Consider the following 22228-nt stretch of genomic DNA (forward strand, 5'->3'; position numbering starts at 1 on the left):
TTCTTGCAAAGAACTGTTGGCCACAGTAATATTTAACTGCTGTTTTCCTGAAGAAGAGTTATTTTTTAGTATTATAATTAGTGTAACCAGAAGACAAAAGTGGTTTTACATATAATGAGTAGTTTAAACAAATTTAAGACACTTTTCCGTAGGATCATCATCAAATGATGCTCTTTTCAATAATTTGTGTAAGCTTCTAAACCACATAAAGAATAATGCACATTACATTTTATTCACACTATAAAAAAAGCACAATATACAGGCCATATCCTTTAAAGTGCAACACAACAGAACACTTCTGCAACATTCAGGTTCTTCAAAGACCCACAAAAGTAGGTATTTAATATTTAGGAACAAATCCTGTTCATAGGTTTATCAGCACTGAATCTAAATTCTGAATGGTTATCAAGCTTGCCCTTGCTATAAGTGCCACACTAAAAGCGATGCTTATGACCACTATATGATACCATCTTATCTGCTTCCATATTGCATGGCCTTCACGTCTCATGCCCCAATGAACGCTTTTATCCTTTAGTCAGTGAAGAGCATCTGCAGAGCCCTTTATCGAAGGCAGTTCTTTGACAACGCTCAGAAAACATCTTTAAAGTATACTTAGTTTCACCATATAGGCTACTGCTTCAGATGTTACTTCTACCAAGAAAATTACGGTGAACGGAGTAGAGCAAGCACGTCTTAGTTGGCAGCGCATGCTTTGCTATGTTTGGCACTACCTACCAAACGTGTTGGTAACACACAGTATAAGCAAGTACCCATTCGCTTTTCACTTCATAAATATTTTTGGTTGGATGTTTTGCTAATAATAGTTGAAAACCTCATTTGTTCCTGAGATGAGCATGACAAAACAGAGCGAGCTCCACCTACAGCTGCCAACGGGTCAATCTTCAGCATTTCCAGCCTTGCCACCTGCCTGCTGAGCCCGATTTATAACTTCAGTCCTCCCCAAGGCGCCACTTCTGAGACTCCTCCTGACGTACATCTGGTCTGATCTGGTTTCTCATTCCACCCAGAACATTTGAGGTTGCCTCTGTTGCAACAATGAAAGGTTTCACCACAGTTGGCGGAATTTGGCGGAGGACTCCTCCTACTGCTCCAGTTACTCCTCTGTTTTCATGCTCACGAGCAGCAGTCTCATAAATGGTTTGGGCTGTGTCCGTAATCCCCTTTGAGAAATTAACAGAAATTAGTTACACTGAAAAAAAACAAAACATAACCTCTCCTAATTTTAAGGGGAACTTAAACTGCTCAGCATTTGTCTAGTTTGTGATCTGTATTATTGCTGTAGTACAACTATACTGATACAAACATGATTTAGTTCTTCTACTGAGGCTTAAAACAACACTGCTATGAACTTACAGATGAAAACGTTTCATGTAACTTCTGGTGTCACTTCTTGTGCAAGAAGCTGTGGGTACTGCGAGCTATTAAAAACGACAGAGTTCACTGAAACCTCCCCAGCTGAGGCCTAACTTCCTAGACATAGTTTCAGGTGCAACTAACTGAAAGTACAATACAAAAAGTACAATAAAAACACATCAGCATTCTGATTTTTAATACACTGTCACAGCAAAGACAGCTTTCACTTGTTTTAAATCCATGCTTGAACTCTTAACCACCTCAGAATTAACAGTAACTGGGGTGGGAAGGGAAGGACTGAGGACTCGGGGTGGGAAATCAGGCTCACATGTCTTGGAGTTACCTGTAAACCCTCACAGCTGTACAACACTTAAGTCCTATTCACACTTACCTGCATACCGTCTCAGTTTATTTCTGCTTCTCTGATTTTTCCATGCAAGGTTTCTGCTGCTTTAAGATTACAGATGAAGACAGTCTTGTTCAGACCTTAAACCCCCTTCTTTATTTGGTCAGCTTAAACTATCATCTGGTATTTTATTTGCTGCCTTTAGGAAATATCTCTTATGTTTGGTTAAGGACAATTACTTTTGCACTCACCTCTTTTACCACACTGTATGCTTTGGCTACGCCTTCCCGTAGGTCTACTGGCTGATGAGCTAAACGATGGCGAGGGAATCGTTTGATCTTTTTTGCTTCAATAAAAGTAGGCCCCGGTGACACCATGTCATACGCAGTTTCTGCAGCTGCCTGAAGGTCAGGAATGAATGCAAATATATACTAAGTGTTATAGCATCCCATCACAAATTTAAACTACTAACAGGATGACATAATTGAAAGAATTCTAATTCCAGAGTTGTTATTCATTTACATCAAACTAGTTTTCTACAAGAACTTCTGGAATGGGTGCAGCTGTAACTATACATTACGTTCCATAATAAAAGAATGAAAGTTTTGGTCGGGATTTTTCCTAATTGTCATTCCTTCAGAGGCATCCTCTTATCTGTACAAAAAAACTCAAGATAGAAACTGAAACACTTGATCAGTGGTGTGTTTTTCTTACAAACACAATCACACACAATTCCACTCACGTAAATAATACCACTGTTTTTTATACTATATATGTTCAAGCTTAGGCAACTATACAATTTTTGCCGAATTAGGTGGTAAGTGTATTTTCATTACGTATTTCACAATAAGGAACATAAATTTATTAACACTTTAATCCAAGATTACTTTGGGTTAAATCCAGAAAGCTTTATAGAGTTCCTGTACATGACCAGAATTAGTGCTAGTTTTGAAGCATTTTTTTGTTTTGTTGTTTTTGTGGGTTTGGTTTTTTTTGTTTTGCTTTAAGTTGGGGTTTTTTTTGTTGCTGTTGGGGTTTGGGGGGGGGGGAGGTGTTTGTCTGGTTTGGTTTTTGGGGGATTTTGTTTGGTTGTTTTTTTTGGGGTTATTTTGTTTGGGGTGGTTGTTTTGCTTGGTTGGTTTTGGTGGGTTTTTTGGTGGGGTTTTGGTTTAATTTTTTTTTTTTTTTTTTTTAAATAAGCACCAATAAGCTGACATGTTAAAAAAAGTTAAGAATCTACTACTGGGAGATACACATGTGCAAAACCCTCTTATTTCTCAATACCAGTGATTTTTTTTTAGTATTAAACCGTGCACTGTTAATGTATTAAAGACATATAAGAAACATTTAACAGCTTGGGTGTTCAGCAACACTTCAATGCAATTTTCTAACCATTGTGTTTGATTCCATAGTTCTTACCTCAGACTGCTGCAAGCTTTGCCCAGTCGCTGTTTATACAGCTGCTTTTTGGTTTTTAAGACATGCTCCCAACCTTAAATACGTAGCATTAAGAATTAGCTTAGTAAGGAGCGCTTCCTAGCAACTTCTCATTTTGTCTAACTCCAGAATTAACACACTATACCTGTATAGTCTGAACCATTCTGTTTGTTAGCTCCAGTGCTGCCATCGCAGTGGAAGTACCAAAAGAAGCTGCTCCTCTCTGAAAGCCCCTTACAATACGGCCATCCTTCCGGTACTGCTCTATTGGTAACCACACCAAGTCTTTCAGACCTTGGACTGCAAACGAAGACAGAACACTATACTTAGGAAGTTCTCTTACATAAGCAGAATGCCTTGAGAGGAAATGAAAACAAGTGTCAGTACTGGAGGCAGGGAGGGGAAAGGGTATTTTGTTGGGTTTTCTTTGGTTGTTTGGTTTTGGTTTTTTACAACTGCCATGTGTGTCTGAATAGAAGTGAGAATGAACTTACCTAACTGCACTAGTGAATGCATAGGTCCTACTCCTCCCAAAATTCCTGGTAGCTGGTTTTTCTTTATATCATTAAGCCATTCACTGATGGCATAGGAGAACAATTTATCCACACCTAATAAACTGAAGCAAATACAACTATTATTTATTTAAGAAAACATACAATTCCTAACAAGACAAATACATCATTCATTGAGTAAACAAAGATGTCATTTAAACCAAAGAAAAGCTGTTTTCAAGTATCACTTTTGTCACTGTTGGCTAACCCAAGTATTTCATGTGTACGTGATTCATAAAACAGAAGTTCAAGACTGCATAATCACACCCAGTTCAATAGGAAGTAAACATACAACTAGAATTAAAAGAGAATTTAGCACCAAGACTAGCACATGTGTGTATTAAATACTGTACTAAAAATAGATGTTCTTCTTGTACACTTAATATTTGAGAAAAACTAGAATCAAGAAATACTTGTAAAGTCAAAAAGTGTCTTGGATTTTAAAAGTGCATTTTATCAAAGAATTTGCTTTTGGCTTGCTACGTTCAGTTATTCACCATAAACTTGTTCAACTTGCAATACCAATGTTAAATCTGCAATGTGATAAACTTACCCATGTCTGTAACAAAGTCTCTTCAGCTTTAATTCTGAGCAGTTTAACTGAGCAAGTCCAATAAGAATCCCAGCTAGTGTCCCCTGTAAATGAGATATTTTGTTATCACAAGAGTTGCTTCTCACCTACATATTGTACAGGAAGAGTAATTTTGTCACCTCAACTCTTACTGCAGGTATTTCTGTCTAAACTGATTTTCACCCAGTCTCCCAAATGCCACTCGTTACAGTGCTATGAATTATGTTACATCAAAACTTGCAAAAGACGGAATCTGGCTTAATCGGCTGTGCTAAGAAATGCCTGGATACAGGAAGGCTTCTTCAGAAATATTAAGATATTATATAAACATCACTCTGGCATTAGTGTGTTCCAGGCATTCTGAAGCAGCTACTTCATGTTATGATTTCTTCGGCAATAGTACAAATTCAAAAAGTTGCTGCTTTTACTTCTCCATATTTCCTTCCTGATTTGCCATGACAGCACAAATCTGGATGTGCAAACAGGATTTTTTGAAGTCTGCTCCATACACTCAGTATGACAACCTATACATATTTTAAAGAGAACTACGAGCATTTTTTTAATCTGCTATTGCCACTGAAGCCCATACATTACTGGACTGCAAGGGAAGGAAACAAATAATAAAAAAGACAACACTTTATTCTGGCATTAATGAGGAAGAAAAGAAAATGCACAATTCTGGCATCAGACAGTGGTATTATCCTTTGAGGGGCACCACAGCTGTGTAGAAAGATTTCCAGGCAGTCACTGAGTTGATAAATGTGACTTTCAAGTTGTATTCTGAGCTAATCACACCTGGAGGATTCACCCCCACGGTTTTCAAATTAAGAGTGAAACAAAGTTAAGCTTTATTGAAACTAAGGGGAGAAAAGAAAGGGTTCTGAATTTCTCAAAATCCCATCAATAATGAGTAGGAACATAAAAATATACCCTGACCCAGGGGCAGGGGGGTGGGTTCAGACACATTACACCAAAACAAACATCAATTTTTTTGTTCTACAGCATCAGCGTTATACACAAACCTGATCCATTGATACATGTTTGCCATGGTAATCAAGCCGTATGGGAACTTCTGATGTAAAACGAAATTCTCTGGGATATACAAAGGAAATTTTACAGTGAGAAACATGAAAAGGAAATAAAAGTTATCCTTAAAAAAAAAAAAATCATGGTTTCCCACCCTCCCAGAATAAGATGCCATACCCTTTTCTGTAAGCCATAAATTCTCTAGTTACCATGTTAGTGCTTCAGAGTAAGTGTAGAAAATACACCAGCAAATTCAGATTTTCTTGGTTCATTAACATCTAGATGAGGTTAGCATTTATAATAAATTTAGGAGTCCTGCAAAAGTACTACTAATCCTGCAGGTGAAGATCTTCCCTCAATTTTCACAGCATGAATTTCAGTTACCAGGAAAAAAAAAAAAGTATGGCTAATGATTGCTTTGTGGGCAAAATTCAGCCCTACAGCTGGAGCTTATTAAAAAATTCTGTTGGTGATGTATAGGATGAAACAGAACCACAGCGATTCTCTCATAATCTGGCTATGCACTGCTTAACAGAGCACACATCTGTTGCTAGAAGCACTTAAAATCTCAATACACAAAAAAACCCTTCTGCAGAAGCACCTGCAATTTTTACAATCACTTCCCTGTCAGGACTATATTAGAAATTCTCTTGTGATAATCTCATACCTCTCCCACGATATCCTTTTCCTTTATATACTCTCATATCTGGTTATATTAGAGCTAATTTACATTGTAAGAACACAAAGGTTGTTCCTTTTTGTAGAACATCTCACTACTGGTTCTGTACACAGCAGAGCTTTCATTTTATTTTCTTGTGCAGAGTAGTGTGCAAAAGTTAATAAAAGTAACATCAGTTACCTTCCAGTGACAGAAACAAATATATTTGATTTCCACAACCAGTCAGTAATCAAACAAAAATAATGCACCTTGTCATAAGGTCTGAACAGTTTATCATCACACTTACTTAAAACATTCTGCACAACAGCTGTCTCACAGGAAATTCTGTAATGAAAGTTTACCTGAAAAACACTGGCTGATCACTGTATGACGTCACTTCTTGTGAGAAACGATGATCATCTCCATTAACCACATCCATAGAATCAATGCTACCATTTTCATTTGCTTGCTTGTGTGATGAGAAAGAAATGACTGGACTTGGGTCCTTAAGGCTGCTGACATGCCTGGGCAAACTACACGTAACTTCAGCACCAGGAGACTTTTTAACTAAGGTAAGAAGATGCACACAGTAAACTATCATTTTTCACAGCGATTACATAAAGATTTGTTTTCATACAATTACTATGTCCTTACTAAGCTCTAATGCCTATTAATAGGATTTACTAATAGGACAATATTCAGATTCTCTTAGAAAGACACTGTCTTAACTACCCACAGATAATATTACAAGAAGCTTAATTTGAGGTTTATGCATCAGTATGAATAAACCATCTACTTTTAATGGCAGTACTGCAGAGTACTTCGTTACCAATGCATTTCAGTATGACATCTCAACAGAAACAGGTGAAGTACAGCTGCTAACAAACACACAAATATAGTTAATAAAGGAAACAGGCTTTTCAATATATAGTGGGTTTTGCATCAGACTATGTAGTTGATTAAAAGTACTGCTTTAACTGTATACATATATTGTACTGCTTATTTATATTCTTGTACTGTTCCTTTCTCAAGGGGTTACACAACTTCAAGCTAGTAGACAGTCATACTGTCTTATGCAAGAGGTACTCAATAATATATCTGTTTTATCTAATAATAACTACTAATATTATATACACAGTCCTCAATTTTTTTCAGAACTTCTAACTGAATATGCTCCCATTCTGGTGGAAACTTTTATACAATGGAGATCCCAGGTGTTGAAGACCTTTGTTGGCATTTATTGAATACAAAACTAAAATACTCAAAGTTTCTGTGTTCCCAAAAGTTACAAATGTTGGGGTTTGGTCACTAACCTAAGTTCTTTTACACACACGAGATTCACATGTGAATTTATAGACATGTTCCGTGCATTAAAGGAGAAAGAAGCAGCACTTTTATATGAGATTTCTGAAAAGCATACCTTCAGGATCTGGAGTAACTAAGAGTTCTACTTCTGTAGAGAGGCTAGTGAAAAAATCCTTCAGGAAAAACAAGGCATCCTAATGTGAAAAATAAAATACAAATGAGGTTAAAAAAAATACTCAACTGTCTAAAAAATACTATTTGCTATGCCAGCTCTTTATTTCTAAACAAACCCATTTCTTCTTCTTGATCCTTTAACATGTGCAGGAGCCACACTGAAATCTAGGACAGAAACCAGGAAGACCCTCTTGGTAACTCCCCCTGCTACATATAACATGATTTCATAATCTATCTAGCTCTGTCTTAAAACTCCAGGGATGTTTTCATCATCTCTACTCTCATTTTAGAGACTGTTCCAAGAACCAAACTGTTTTAATGGCTATAAACTTTCCTCTAATTTCCAATAAAAGGGTATTCAAGTATAGTTTATATTCATCTCTAATACTGCCAACGTCAGACAAACTATTCCAGATCAGATCTTGCCACTCCTTCATTAAAAGTCATTAATATCACTGTTAACATCTTGCTGATGTCTTAAAAACTGAAAAATGCATCAGATTGGTGCCTTGCTCATCCTATCATTAATGACATTTGGACTTTATCTTTTTATTTTCCAACTGATAAGCAGACAGCCTAAGCAGTACAAAAACCAATTTCTAACATGACTGCATGCAGCCCTGTCCTTTCAAGAGAGCTATGGTTAATTCTGCAGGAGTTGTAAAGGTGATTTTTTGTTTAATGGTACAAAATATAAGAGATCTGGAAAAGTAAGCAGGAGGGAACACATTGCCTCACTAAATGGCAGTATTTCTATGCTATTTTTCTCTACGAAATAATTACACACTATACAGAGTTCAATTTTTCTAGCAGAAGCAGTCCTCAAGTGTTTAGTGCCCTTGACTAAAACATTGTAAATAGCTTCTGGGTTAATGATTAACCTTTTTCAATTAAAAACACCAAATCTGCTTTTTGAGCAAACAAAGCTAGATCATTCAAGACTAAGTATGTGCATTTTAAAATCCATGATTTAAAAACATTTGAGATCACCAGAAGAAAAAAGGCTAGTCTCTGTAATAGCTGAAGGGAAAGGCAAATTCTAACATGGAAATAAACAAAGCAGCAGAGATCCAAAGATACGTGTGATTTATCATAAATAAAAAAGGTATCAAACCAAGATAAGGTGTATGATGGTTACAACTATCTGGTAAAAAAAAAAAAAGATCATGAAAGTAAATAAAAGTTTATTTGATTTTTTTGCATTGGCACAACCAACCTGGTCAATATTGAGGCGAAGTGGCATTAAAGAAACACGTAAACAACATTCCTGTGGGGATCTGCCCGACTCTGGACGGACATGTAATGCTTTAACTATTAACTGAAAAAAAAGCAACAAGATAAATAACAGTACTAACATTCCCAATTATTAAATCCCTAGCTAGGAAACCCTTTTACTGCAAAAGCACTGTACTAATCTGATGCTACTTACCAATTATAAAGGCAGTATTAAATAAATAGCTTATTATAGATGTTATAAAAAGAAAAATAAAATAAGAAACCTCAAAACACCCGAATTCATATATCCCTTATAGAACCAGTAAGACTACAGTATATAATAAAAGTACAATTTTTCACTACATGTGCAGTCTAATCACACTCATACAAACAAACGTTTGTTCAAAACCACAGCCTGAAAGCTACCAAAAGTAGCCTGCACAACTACTTTTTTTAAACTGACAGAATCTCAAAAATATGAATACCTGACATACTGTATTCAAACTGACTTTTAAATTAGTTTTAATATCCACAAAGACTCAAGCAAATAACTACCAACAAGTCATTACTTCAGTGTTACATGACCTCATGTTCCTTCTTCTGCAAGATTGGGAAATGTATGCAATCCCCACAACGATAGTCCCACCACTATAATTAGAATGAATTAACATATTCCATAACTGTACCATGTTTGAATGTGCTTTTCTGGGCATCTCCTTACTGCAGTAGAGATAGAGAAATTTATTCATCTGTGATGTAGCTAAGCGATCTCTAATCTCCAGGTCTTGAACAATAAAAACCTGACGGGACACTGGCTGCTCCAACAGACTGGATTCATATTCTGCACCACCTGGAGGGTATACTTCATGCTGGAATTTCACCTTTTAACAAGGAAAGATAAGCAGTATAATCAGCTTCAGTGAAAAACAACCTTTAACAATACAATACTACTAAAAAAATTTCTAAAAACCCCTAACGACCACACACCAAAAAACCACACATAAGAACTTTAAAATCTGTCTACTATTTAAAGTTTAAAAGAATAGTATTAGGATTTCTCAAAACTACTCAGATTTTCATATCTAGCAGTAGAAACTTTCCACTTCCTACCTGTGTACATGTTCATTTTAGGATGCAATTTTGAACCAAAACAAAGAGTCAGTGTGAGACAAAGAACAGGTTTTGCTGTTCGGTTTAGTATCAATTCTGCTTTTCCCTCTCAATCCCGACATCTTTCTTACATGACATTGAAGCCTATATTAGGCAATCTTGCAATTCTTGAATCCTGCTTACGTTTAGGACAGTAAAGTTTCTCCCCTACTAACAGAGTTCTCGAGTAGCATCTTCCAGTCTCAGCTTCCTTTTCATTTCCTCACTTTAGTCCATATAAATTCTAATTCATTACCTTTCTTAAATTCTAAAGAATGCTGAATTCTCTCCTGTTCACCTCACAATGTAGTTCTCATTTTCAATCAAAGACTTGTGGTTACCCACAAACCAGCCCCTGTCTCAAGAACCCCCATAGCATCCTTGCCTGCACTGAGGAAGCAGAGCCCACACAGCAGGCAGACAGTGGCCTCTACTGGCCATGTACGGAGATGCTAAGAAACCCTGTATTTAAGTGCCCAGCACTCGTTTCATGCAATAACGAGTATTTTTCAGTGTTGAAGAGAAAAATAGATGTTTATCACAAAATCTGGTCAGAAACTTTACGGTTTTGATACTCTTCTCCTTAATTTCTTGTTTAAACAGTAGTGTTGTTATTATTAAGCGTTGTACCAAGTTAGAGGTGCAAGCAGGGGAAAAAGAAAGACTTTATACCTCAGTACTAACACCAACTCATTAAATACCTCCAAATTAAGAGATTACTATACTCCTACTTACAAAGTTTTCCACGTGGAATATTAAACACTTCCTTTTTTCCTCTTTTTTTATTGCAATGTCATGTTTTTTCTAGAAATGGCTAAAATACGTATCAAACATTTCTGGCAAGTGCTAACAGGATTAATTTTAAGCTCCAGAAACACACACAGACTACAAAAGGCATTTAGCTTTATGGAGTACCTTCCACGTTTATGGAAATCTTTGCAAAAACCTTATTTTAAAAAGGCTTTGTTATGGATCCATTTAACACGAAATTTGGTTAACTCCTTGCCAACGTGCTTCACAGTACCAGAATCTAGCATCTAGTTGCTACGACAGAGCAAAGCACAGGCTGAAAGCCTACAGCAACATACGTATGCCTGAAGGATGCTAAGTATGTTAGGGGAAATACAGGGACGATACTGTGATGTAACTGGACATTATTTAGTATCAACCGATACACTGAGTGACTCAACGGATCTACAGCCTGGTTATTTTGCTAGAGAATTTAATTTCATAATAGGTGCATGAATTCCGAGTAGAACTGAAGACAGAAGAATAGAACAGCAGTTGAATATGTGGTTATAATAAACAAAAACCTTTAGGAATATTATAATAAATATCCTTCATCTTTAGAACATATTCATTCAGTAAATAAAAAAATACTGTGCTAGAAGAACAAATACGGTTTTTGTTAAATAAATTTCAAATTCATCACCTTCCAAGTGATTGCTTGGATGCAGATACTAATGGAAGAAATCCTACTGAATTCTAACGGAAAGTTGTTATCAAAGGGCTATAAATGTAATGACATTCACACGCAGACAGTCCTGGCTGAAGCTGTTTTGTCATTCACCTTGCTTAACTGTATTTCCATTAGGAAGTCCGGATTTCTTCCTCTTCCCCCACATGCTGTACTCCGTCCATGCCTTGTTGGTGTATGAGAAGGAGAACTGTGGGGACTTCTGGGAACAATAAAAATAAAAATACACTTTTGCAGATTAAATTTAAAGCTACCTCACTGTTTATCCAACCTGAAAGTGTGTATTTTTCACTGGATATAGAACTTACTAGGATTTTAATGGTTACAAGAGAAAAATACTAGAAAATACTGAATGCTGTGTTACTGTTAGCCAAATGAATACTGTCATTTATTAACACACATATAATGCTAGATGTAGGCTCCCCACCACACTAACATTCATAAAACATCTCCTTAATTTTGGCTGTGATAATATTAATTACTCTTCAGCTTACATGACATGCTGAAAATTAGACTTCAGCTACCATAGGAATCGTCTCCTACGCTCTGTAAGCTCCAACCGCTTCAGGAAAATCTAGTGTCTAATGTAACCCGTAAAAATAAACCCATCCCTCCATCCCGAAAAAAACATCAAAACCAAATGCAGCTTATCCAAGTTAACACACAGGAGAAATACACTCTGTTGTGTGGAGTTAAAGTGAAGAATAAGATTCTAGATCATCTTGAGAGTCCCTTCCAACACTAACTTCTTTGTGAGGAGGTAGTGAAGAAGCAAGCGAGGGAGACTTGGGGATTGAATAGCGAGATTAACCTCAAACCACAGGAAAAGTAAGTATCTGAAATGTCCTAATCTACAGAAATGCATCGAACACTTACATGAAGCTTTTAGCTGGAGATGGTGGTGGTGCAGTCCCAAAATCCCTTCCGCCATAAAGATGCCAAATAAGAGAGATTTCCTTTACAACATAGCGTACCAGAGGCACAGGAAAATGCAGGGGAGCTTTGCTTGTATCTGTTTTTTTAATAGGTTGGCTGAAATGATTTTCCTTTATGATAATTGCATCATCAACCATTATTTTTATTACTGGCTCTTCCTCTTTATCCTAATTAAAAAAGAAAAGTATATAGCATTGACAAGGTGAAATCTGCTTGCTTTCTTGAGATATCTAATTCTTTCTTATGAAAAGAAAAAAAACTATTCCATACTGTCTTCTAAAGCTTATACAACACAGGCTTGGTTTAGGAATGATTCTTATAAAGTAACTTAAAGACAAATGCACATAAAAATAAACTATAAGCTAAGAAGTAGTTAAAAATATCATCCTCATCTAAACTGTAGACAAGATTTGAAAACAAACAAAAACACATGGGAGAGCCCAGGCTACCACATCAGCACTTTTGGAAACAAGCAAGCTCAGAAGATAACTGGTCAAATACAGTTTCTGATCAGTGATCTAGAACTACTTCCTGTGTATTAACAATACAGACAGATACTATGAAAAACGTGAAGACAGGCTGTTTCCAAAGAGTCTGAGTATAAATCTTTTAACCCAGTGGACAGACCATGGTGTGAAGTGGCACACAAGCTTTTCTCTGAGTTCTGGCAAAGATTGTAAGCCCATGAAAGCACTGAAAGCTTAGACTATGAGAAATGAATAAAAGAGTAGAAGACGTGTAAAGCTACTATTTCGATAAATACTGTATTTTGCTTAAAACATATTTTTCTAACTATGCTATTAGTGTAAGTCAAAGTGGCAATGATAAACCATGACCGAAATGTAGGAAAACTGTCACTATCGTTCAGTGGAATATTCAGATCAAAGAACAATTATGTACTGCTGAGATATAGAAAAATCCTATATATTTGAAAAATATTTGCACTGATTCCTAACAATAACAATGCATAAAGTCCTTTCAAACAGAAATATTATTTTTCTGCTACTCTGCCCACTAATAAAAATATCACCAAGCAACCACAAAAAGCTATGAAGTCTAATTTGTCCAACTCTTATATAAGTTTTTCTCTAATACAGTTTCTATATGGATTTTTTAATAATTCTCAAAAATTCTTACAGCAACAGCAACTTTGGGTGCAAAAAGAATGCAGAAATCATCACTTTCTGCAGGAACATCTCCCATGGCCTCAGTTATCAGGTGATGAGTGAATGAAGCATAAGTGGGACTTGGATCTTGCGAGACATTTCCACTTTCATCTGGAAACAGGAAGAGATCTGAGCAAGACGGCTCCTGAGTTTGATATCTGTCATCCAAAACTCCTGAGAGTTGAAAGAGGGAAAAAAAAAACCCAAACCCACACATGTTTCAGTGGAAAAATCTTTACAAAAATATGATAATGTGAACAAAATAACATAAATTAACTAAAATTTGTAACTTCAATTACATCAAGTGAATTTGCTTATTTATCTTAAATCAATTCCTAACATTACATATAAAGTACACTTGAAAGTGATTACAATACCATCACAACTAGTTACTAGTAGAGATAAACTGACAAAAATATAGAAAAACTATTAGTAAAAAACCCCACAGACACTAAAAAAACCAAAACATCTTTATGTCCACATGTAAGACCACAGCATCGGTAACTTTCAGTACTACACAGCCTGCTCACCTGCCACCATCAAAAAGGGGACCAGACACCACAGAATAGTGAAATTCTATTTGTAGTAAAAAATCCTTAGCCAACTTAAACCTGGATTTAACTCTAGCCATGATGCAGAAGCCATAATCCTGTGATAAAAATCTATTATCTTGTTCTATCTGATAATTGACAGGTTTACTCGGTTAAAAGTTCTTTCTGTGACTCAGAACTGTGTCGTCCTCCTGGACTGCCTTCATACACAGAATAAAGGCCTGATTCCTTCACACTGCACTGTACCACATAAACTTACACCCATACTACCTCATACTCCTAGAAAATCTGGGGTCTTGACAGAATCCCATAAAATGAGATTCCTTCCTTGCTGTTGTCAGTATCTCAGTAATACATATTTGACTAGAATCTTAAATTATCCTTCAACTACTGATTTTAAAAGCAAGAATCTGTTTGATAGTTTGAAGACTGCAGACAAAAGATATGCTCCCATTCTTGTTACAGCATCTCTACATAAACAAAACTTTCAATCCCTTTTGCCTTCCAGAAAGGTTGTACTTTGTGTGCACTTATGCCTCCAGAGGATTCTTACCATTAGACTCAGCCTTCATGGCGGAAGCAGTCTGTTGAGTCTCAATTTCCTCCATTGCATCACTCATCAAATCCCGTAAAATCTGCTGCTCTGATTCAGCAAGCACTGGTCCATGCGAAGATGGCTGGCTAAAGGTCTCTACCTGTAGGAGTGGAATTATACAGAGTTACATCTTAAGGACAACTCCAATATTGTGCTGAATAACATTTTGCTAGAATGGCTCAATATGTGTCTCTCAAACGGTAAGAAGAAACAACCTCAACTTTATAAATCATCAAGTGAGCTGAAACTCTGAGCTAGATGATTCATAAAGTAGGTTAGACCATTACAGTTCAGGGTTTTTAGATTGTGTATGTCCTGGAATTTCCTTCTTTAGATAAAAGCACAATAGGTAAACAGCACAAAATATTTTAATATATTAAGTAGTGACTAAAGCAGGAAGAAAAGTCACTATTTTACTCTGACATACATTTTATGTTAGATGTCATCATTACTTTCTTTGCAGGAAATCTCACATTCTTTGGAAATAGAATGGGAATGTCAAAATTACAACATATTACCAGGAAACATAAACTTAAGTTGATATTACTTTGCTATTTTATACCTTCATTTTTGGCTTGCTAACTCCACGCTTAATCTCAGTCTTCACGGGTGGATGTAAATCACCGTAACTTGCAATGTACTGTATAAGATTCATTAGTGCAGCACACGAATCGGAGCAGGTACGAATATGGATTACATCACTGGAACAGTGCAGCTCAAAACGCGGTTTAGTCTAGACAGCAACGATACAAAGATAAGGGTACACTTCAATGCAACCTAAGTTTCCATAAAAACAGCCTATACACACAGTTGGTTTTAAATTGATTCACTTACCTAGTCAAAAAGGACTTAAAAAAAGAAAAGAGTACATGTAAACTGAAAAATCTTCTTTAATTCTAAGCATAATAAAGTAATTTTCAAATTACAATCTGTCATGAAGATTTTACATTTTATTTTATGTGTGAGTAAATACTTACTCTTTCTGCATCAGAATCAGATTTTACTGCCGTAATGGTTAGTTCCAGCAGTCCCATATCCATTACACGAACATAATCTGAAAGACAATGAGTAATGAAAAAAACAAAATTAAGACTTAATCATCATCCTTACTATGTATTTTTGGTTATTAAACCATTAGAAACAGCATGAGCATAAAAAGCAATCTTTTTTATCAAAACCTTTTATACCTCTGCATTTCCTTCTTTTATGAAGATTACTATTGAGTTCAAATTTCAGCCACTTAAATCAAGAACTCAAATCTTTTCAATCCAATATATCATTCCCACTGCCACCATCTGTGTGTAGTGCAATCTTTTAGGCATTTATCCTCATCTCATCTGTGTGAGTTAGAGAAATAGAGGCACAGAGAAGTTGGGTGACTGAGCATCCCAGCAGTTTTACAGCTGGAAGTGAAGAAGAGGACATTTTCATACTGTAGTAATCTTTCAGTACCATGAGGAACTTATCCCCTCTTTCTTGTTTAAACGAAACAGGTATGCCTTTACTCTGTCCTTCACTAGCAAAGTCTTACCTCAGCTAAATACACACATTTGTGAGCAAAGAATTTGATTATTTCTCCAATTCATTTGTTAAATATTGATTCAAGTTTCTCAGTCTTTAAAGGTTGTTACTAATTGAACTAGAGCCAACTAGTTGGTATCATTCTTTCCAGAACCTCAAACTCTGTGCCATATAACATCTTTCAAGTTCAACTCTTTAGAATACATCGCTCCTAAAATGAGATCTCCTTTCTATGAAGATTTCTTTCTGTGCCAAGTCCAGATTTTTAAAAATACATTTTTTTCAAATACCCATAATGGAACTGTAACAAGAAAATGAAGGACCTGCAAGTTGCTGTTCTCTGACATACCCCTGCATGCACAAATCCAAACCAGAGCAGAGATTTTCATCAACACTGCATTATTCATTCATATTTAACTTGCTGCTCCTAATCTCCTAGACCTCTTCTTCAATAACCTTTATATATGCGGAATATGCCTCTAATTCTGTGTCTTTAGGCTCTGCAATTCATTAGTCACATCTAAAGCATCCTTACCTCTATGGAGGTTCACCGTAACAGTGTTACACTTGTCAGACAGATGCAAAGCAGCTTCATCCAAAATTATCCTAAAAGAATAAAAATTTAAAAAAAAAGAAGAAATAAACAGGCTAGAGTAATGCTGTGCAATTCACCAATTAGTTTAGGAAAAAATATTTTAATTAAAATTAAAAAAAAAATTTACAAAAAATTATTTAAGCATATCTTAAATCCAAACTCTTCACTTCCATAATTTCCAATAAGTTAATCACTGCAAGGAATTTTTGCCATCACAATTTTACTTACATTTCAATTTACATATGTGATCTTTCCTAGAATAAAAAGTAATGGTTTTGGCATACAGAATTAACACTTGTTTCCTTTTTACCCCTTTTTTTTTTTTTTTAAAGGAAGAAACAGACACATTTGCTTCATCGCTCACGTATAAGGTTTTATCAACAGAAACAATCAATTTAGCAGATGTTTCTCATCAGAACAGGTATAACATTAAATATTCAAATGAAGTTGCAAGAACAATTATTAAAGGAGTTACAGATATGTTCAGTAATCATTAAATATTTCCTTAATTATTATACTATCCCCAAATAACAAATCTTTAAGAAAACTTAAGGTGCTACTAATTAACAAAAAATACACAATTTCATTTCAGGACATCTTTCAACTTTCTCATGTTGCAGAATTGCTTGTTATTAAAGCAATACAATCAAAAAGAAAAAGGTTATGTAACCTAATAAAACAGAAGGATTACAGACAAGCAAAGTACATTTTAAAAGATGCAAACCAGTGTGATCATTTACACCACATGAATGCTTCCTAGGTCAAAAAATGCAGACAGGCATGACGAGTTTTACAAGAGCTTCCATGTTTCACAATCACCTAAATTATAATTTAAATTTAAACTATACCTGAGAGTAGAAGAGGATTTATCTACTGCAACGCTGCTGGAAATGCTGAAAGTTTCAACAGTAAGCAGAGATCTGACTGGCAAAAACAAGGGCCTAACAATAAATAGGAAAAAAAAAAATTAATTATCTGTACCTGTTTAGAAGTACAATCAAAGTCTTACAGGTTACAGTTACTTAACTAGATCTTCCAAGGTCTAGGCAAGTGCTTATCCTATTTAAATTCCTTACAATTTAAGGGATTATTGTCAAATACTTTTTCCAAACAAGCCTAAATAAATATTCTTTACAATATGAAAACCTGAATGTTCCTAAAGGATAAATACATAGCTGCAGTGCCACCAAGTGGCATACACTTGCTTTTTATTTACCTGTAATCAAGAGCACAACTCCACAGATGTACATGAAAAGTTGTAATTGTAGCTGGAGGATTATATCCCAGAACAGGCTCATCAGAAATATTCAAAAAATATAAAATCTAAAAATCACAAACATATTATTACTTCAATATATGTTAAATTAATAAACAGTGATGCATTAGAAAAGAGAAACTCTGTAACTGGTATGACAACAAAATGCTTCATTAGTAAAAGCATAATTAGCAAAAGGGAGTGCACAATCTCTTATTTAAAGGTGCTTACCCAGTATCTGATTATAGAAAAGCATGGACTGTAAACAGGGCAAAAAATAGAACATTCAATCCTCAGCCTCAAGGGTATGGGAAAGACCAATCCACAGACACTTGTACAACACCTCACAATCCATTTTTAAAGCATTTCCCAAATACAATCTCATTCATCTTTCTTTGCAGCTGTTACAGTGTTGGTATTTTCTTTGTGCTCTTTATCTGAAAAGCCAACTTAACTTGTAATACTGTACATTGTTCAAGTTAGCACGTTATCGGTCATTTGGGGACGGGGGGGGAGGGAGCAGAGCAGGAAATATGCTCAGTATCACAAATGTGCACATGTATTGTATACACTGCTTTTTCATTAATTACTTCATAAAATAAGCTCCTATCCTCCTCTTTAAGATCTGTCATAGCTCTCTCAAATCCATTACGCTATTAAACTTCTTACATCACTCCAAGCCTGGTACACACCTACATTCCTAACCTTTTAATCGTTTCCTCTACCCACCTCTTTGGCCAATTTTTTATTTCCCCTGTTCCCCCTCCAAAAAAGATTCCCAAGTGCATTACAGGCCATGATAATTGAGTAAAAACTCCCAGAGCAAATAAGCAACACTGTGTAAAGCAGACTGAATGAACACTTAGGCTGAGAAGAAAGTAATGACATGGCGGAGTCCGAAGCGCCAAGTTCAGCTCCATGCAGTTATACAGTAAAAATGCATGTAAAAACATGCATGCCATACATACTGGAGGACAGGCAGGATAAGCCTGGATGACAGGGTTTACCATATGCGATCCAGCATGGTGCATGCAAGTGGATGCAACTGTACTGCTGCTTTGCTAATGGCACAACCTAGCTCACGCGTGTTTATGCATGGCTTCTGGGTCAAGGGTCTCCAGCCCTGCCTGCTACGCTACACCTCTACATCCAAACGTAGAGCACAACCCTTCTAACTCAGAGGTTTGCACTACAAGTGTTTGTGTAAACTGCTGCTTACTACTTTCCAAAGTCATCTTTTCCTTTACTGCTATCTACATGATGTAGAACAGGAAACAGACAAGGGAGAAACCCGGACTTGAGGAACAAAGTGAGCAGAAGGGAAAGATACAGAAACACTTTCAGTGCTGTAAGCAGCATGTTTGGTTTTTTTGAGGGTGTTTTTTTACATCAAGAAATATCTAAGTTCTTGTATAGCACTGGACTATTGAGATTTTCCATCTGAACATTTTAGAAAACAAAACAAAACAGACCCCCAAAAGCTCCAAACACTCCCTGGCACATTGTGGGCAGAGACTGAGGATGAGGAGAGGAACTGTAGCAAATGAATACACCAGTAAGAATTTAAGAGCAAGGCTACACTCTGTCAGTTGTCTCAAAAAGAGACAAGGAAGAAAAGAATAACATTTTCAAGAGCAGAGCAAGGTAATAAGACACAGCCTAACACAAATACTTTCCACTGAGGTTCACTTTGCTACTTAGAATCATAGAATCACAGAATGGTTAGGGTTGGAAGGGACCTTAAAGATCATCTAATTCCACCCCCCCTGCCATGGGCAGGGACACCTTCCACTAGACCAGGTTGCTCCAAGCCTCCTCCAGCCTGGCCTTGAAGACATCCAGGGATGGGGCATCCACAGCTTCTCTGGGCAACCTGTTCCAGTGCCTCACCACCCTCTCCATGAAGAACTTCTTCCTGATATCCAATCTAAACCTCCCCACTATCAATTTAAACCCGTTACCCCTTGTCCTGTCACTACAGGCCATTGTAAAAAGTCCCCCCCAGCTTCCTTGTAGGCCCCTTCAGGTACTGGAAAGCTGCAATGAGGTCTCCTCGGAGCCTCCTCTTCTCCAGGCTGAACAAGCCCAAAAGTATTTATGTAAAAGTACTTAAAGCAGCGATCAAAGCAATGAGACCGAAATCGAAGATGTAGTCGAGAAAACTGTAGCGACCTGACCTGTTCATGCCAGCTTAAACCTGAAGGCAGCACTCTGTGCTGAAGGGTGGCTCCTCTCAGTCCAACAGCAACTAGAAATTCCTGCACAACAAAATGGCACGAGTCAGCTCACATGAAATACACATGACTATTTGACATCTAGGTTGCAAGCACAGTCATCTTTCTGCTCCCAGAATTTCCAAGTGTCTACAAATGAAGGAAGGACTGGGCCAGGATAAACATTACAAAAAACTTGCTTCCTAATACAGAAACCCTGGATAACACAATGTAATCCTTTCCGCAACAGGACAGTTTAGAAATTACAATATTGTGGTGGTGGTAGGAAGGAAGGCTATCTGTCCATTCCTTCTGGGATTCATCAGGAACTACCGGGAGTACCAACCCAATGTAGTTCTATCTTACGCTGTTCAAATCTGACTCAAGTGAGCTGCCGTGACATTGTGCTGGTCTGCAGATTCCTCCTTCTCTAGATAACTCCACCAACCTGTTTGTCACCACCATGCCAGCTAAGAGGTCATCTTCTAGCCATGTTAATGAATGCTACTGTCAAAGCCAAAAGTACCACTTATTTACCAGTACCACTCCAAATAACTAAGCAAAGGCTGCCTATTAGATGGCACTCCCACTAAACTGAGCAGAAAGATTAAAACTCTTCGTTTTTGTTCTTGCCTGGTTTGGCACCAGATTAGAACTCACCGAAAGAACAAGAAGTTAACTGGCCACGAAAAGCATTCAGTAAAGAAATACAGTGTGATCAAAGTGAAGAATTAGTAAATTAAGTTGTTACTTCAATTTTACAATCCACCCAAAAGATTCTAACCAAAAATTTGGAGTTTCGGGAAGAATAGCTCAGATTAGTCATATACAACCCTTGTAATCCCACACCTAGATGCTTCCATATAAACTGAGATAACTCAAATAATCTATAAAAACACAAATTTGAAAACACAAACCTTTGTATTGCTCTCTATTTTATCTGACTGGATTTTGACTGCAACGGTTAGCATACTCTGACAATCCACTCCTACACCATCTGAAGTAGTCCTACTAAGACCATCTTCTTCAGAAAAACAAATAGTAGGTTCTAACCAGTGGGGACGTATTGTGCTGGGCAGTCGTACTTCAGAGGAAGGGATGACCCCATCTACCAAACCTGTGAAGAAATTTTAGAATGAGTTACCTCATGCTTCAAAGCTGTTACTGATGAGGAGTTAAGGAAAATCCTTTTGATGCTTAATGCCTTTAAAATTATTTTAATTACTAACAAAATCAGTCATGCACACTGACAGCCAAAAGTTCTGAAGGGTCACCTTACAGGTTATCCAATATTTAAAATCATAGTTCTAGCAAAAATCTTTAATGTGACTACAGGGTTCGGTTTTTGATGTGCACAACAAAATGGCAAAGTTGACATAAAGGACAGAAATCTCCTATGGGTGATGCGGAGAGGTAGGAACAGGTCTCTCCTTTTCTTTTTATGAGATAGTGCCAGGTTAAACTCTAAACACACCATAATTAAGCCTTGCACTGAAAATCAATTAACTTGACTACCATGAATTCAGATACATCTGAAGGGAAAACCTTAGAAGGTTTAACTACACAGAGGTTATCAGCCATACAGACTAGACAGTCAGCTTAAAATTCTTCACCTGCTGACTACACTTACCTACTCAGGAAAGATACGGCAGTCACTGGTAACCTGTACCTCTTTAAATTAAATGTGTACTTTCATAATAAAGAACAGACTGTACAGCTAAATTGCCAGAGGACCACAGTATCCTTAAAGACTAGCCAAGGAAAGCTTGAGCTACACCATAACTAAAGCAAACACAGTTATCATGAAGTCATATTACAGTAGCATTTAGGAGCATTAGCCATAAACTAAATCTGCAGTGTCAAATGATACACTATCAGAGGGGGGGGAAGGAAAAAAAGCACATCTCCTAAAAACTTCAAGCTTATCTCATTTCAAATGTAGTCTTAAAGCCACCTCTACCTTGATGATATAAATTGAGGCTGCTAGAATGGAGACAAACATAGTGTCTGTCCTCAAAGCCTTCGTATTTAGTCACACTGAAAAGTGAACCATTGTTGAACTCGAACCAGAATTCACCATATTTCCCTTCCAGTGTACTTCCATCATCCTGCT

General features: G+C 36.7%; 1 protein-coding gene across 1 annotated transcript in view; it reads right to left on the bottom strand.

The window, feature by feature from the left end:
• Positions 1 to 213: 213 nt before the first annotated feature.
• Positions 214 to 22228, bottom strand: part of ATG2B (autophagy related 2B) — a 44978-nt gene continuing 22963 nt past the window's right edge. The window contains exons 21-42 of the mRNA XM_010150437.1: positions 22076 to 22226; positions 21033 to 21232; positions 20080 to 20160; positions 17864 to 17970; positions 17496 to 17588; positions 16588 to 16658; positions 15509 to 15585; positions 15094 to 15264; positions 14490 to 14631; positions 13357 to 13559; positions 12160 to 12386; positions 11377 to 11485; positions 9344 to 9538; positions 8659 to 8760; positions 7384 to 7462; positions 6326 to 6530; positions 5302 to 5371; positions 4262 to 4344; positions 3652 to 3773; positions 3303 to 3457; positions 1972 to 2121; positions 214 to 1181 (exon numbers count right to left, since the gene is read on the bottom strand). Of these exons, the coding sequence (XP_010148739.1) occupies positions 951 to 1181; positions 1972 to 2121; positions 3303 to 3457; positions 3652 to 3773; positions 4262 to 4344; positions 5302 to 5371; positions 6326 to 6530; positions 7384 to 7462; positions 8659 to 8760; positions 9344 to 9538; positions 11377 to 11485; positions 12160 to 12386; positions 13357 to 13559; positions 14490 to 14631; positions 15094 to 15264; positions 15509 to 15585; positions 16588 to 16658; positions 17496 to 17588; positions 17864 to 17970; positions 20080 to 20160; positions 21033 to 21232; positions 22076 to 22226 (3024 nt within the window). The 3' untranslated portion in view covers positions 214 to 950. The remainder of the gene's footprint in view (positions 1182 to 1971; positions 2122 to 3302; positions 3458 to 3651; positions 3774 to 4261; positions 4345 to 5301; positions 5372 to 6325; positions 6531 to 7383; positions 7463 to 8658; positions 8761 to 9343; positions 9539 to 11376; positions 11486 to 12159; positions 12387 to 13356; positions 13560 to 14489; positions 14632 to 15093; positions 15265 to 15508; positions 15586 to 16587; positions 16659 to 17495; positions 17589 to 17863; positions 17971 to 20079; positions 20161 to 21032; positions 21233 to 22075; positions 22227 to 22228) is intronic.

Source organism: Eurypyga helias, unplaced genomic scaffold, assembly GCF_000690775.1.
Source record: "Eurypyga helias isolate BGI_N326 unplaced genomic scaffold, ASM69077v1 scaffold1674, whole genome shotgun sequence".
Lineage (NCBI taxonomy): Eukaryota > Metazoa > Chordata > Aves > Eurypygiformes > Eurypygidae > Eurypyga > Eurypyga helias.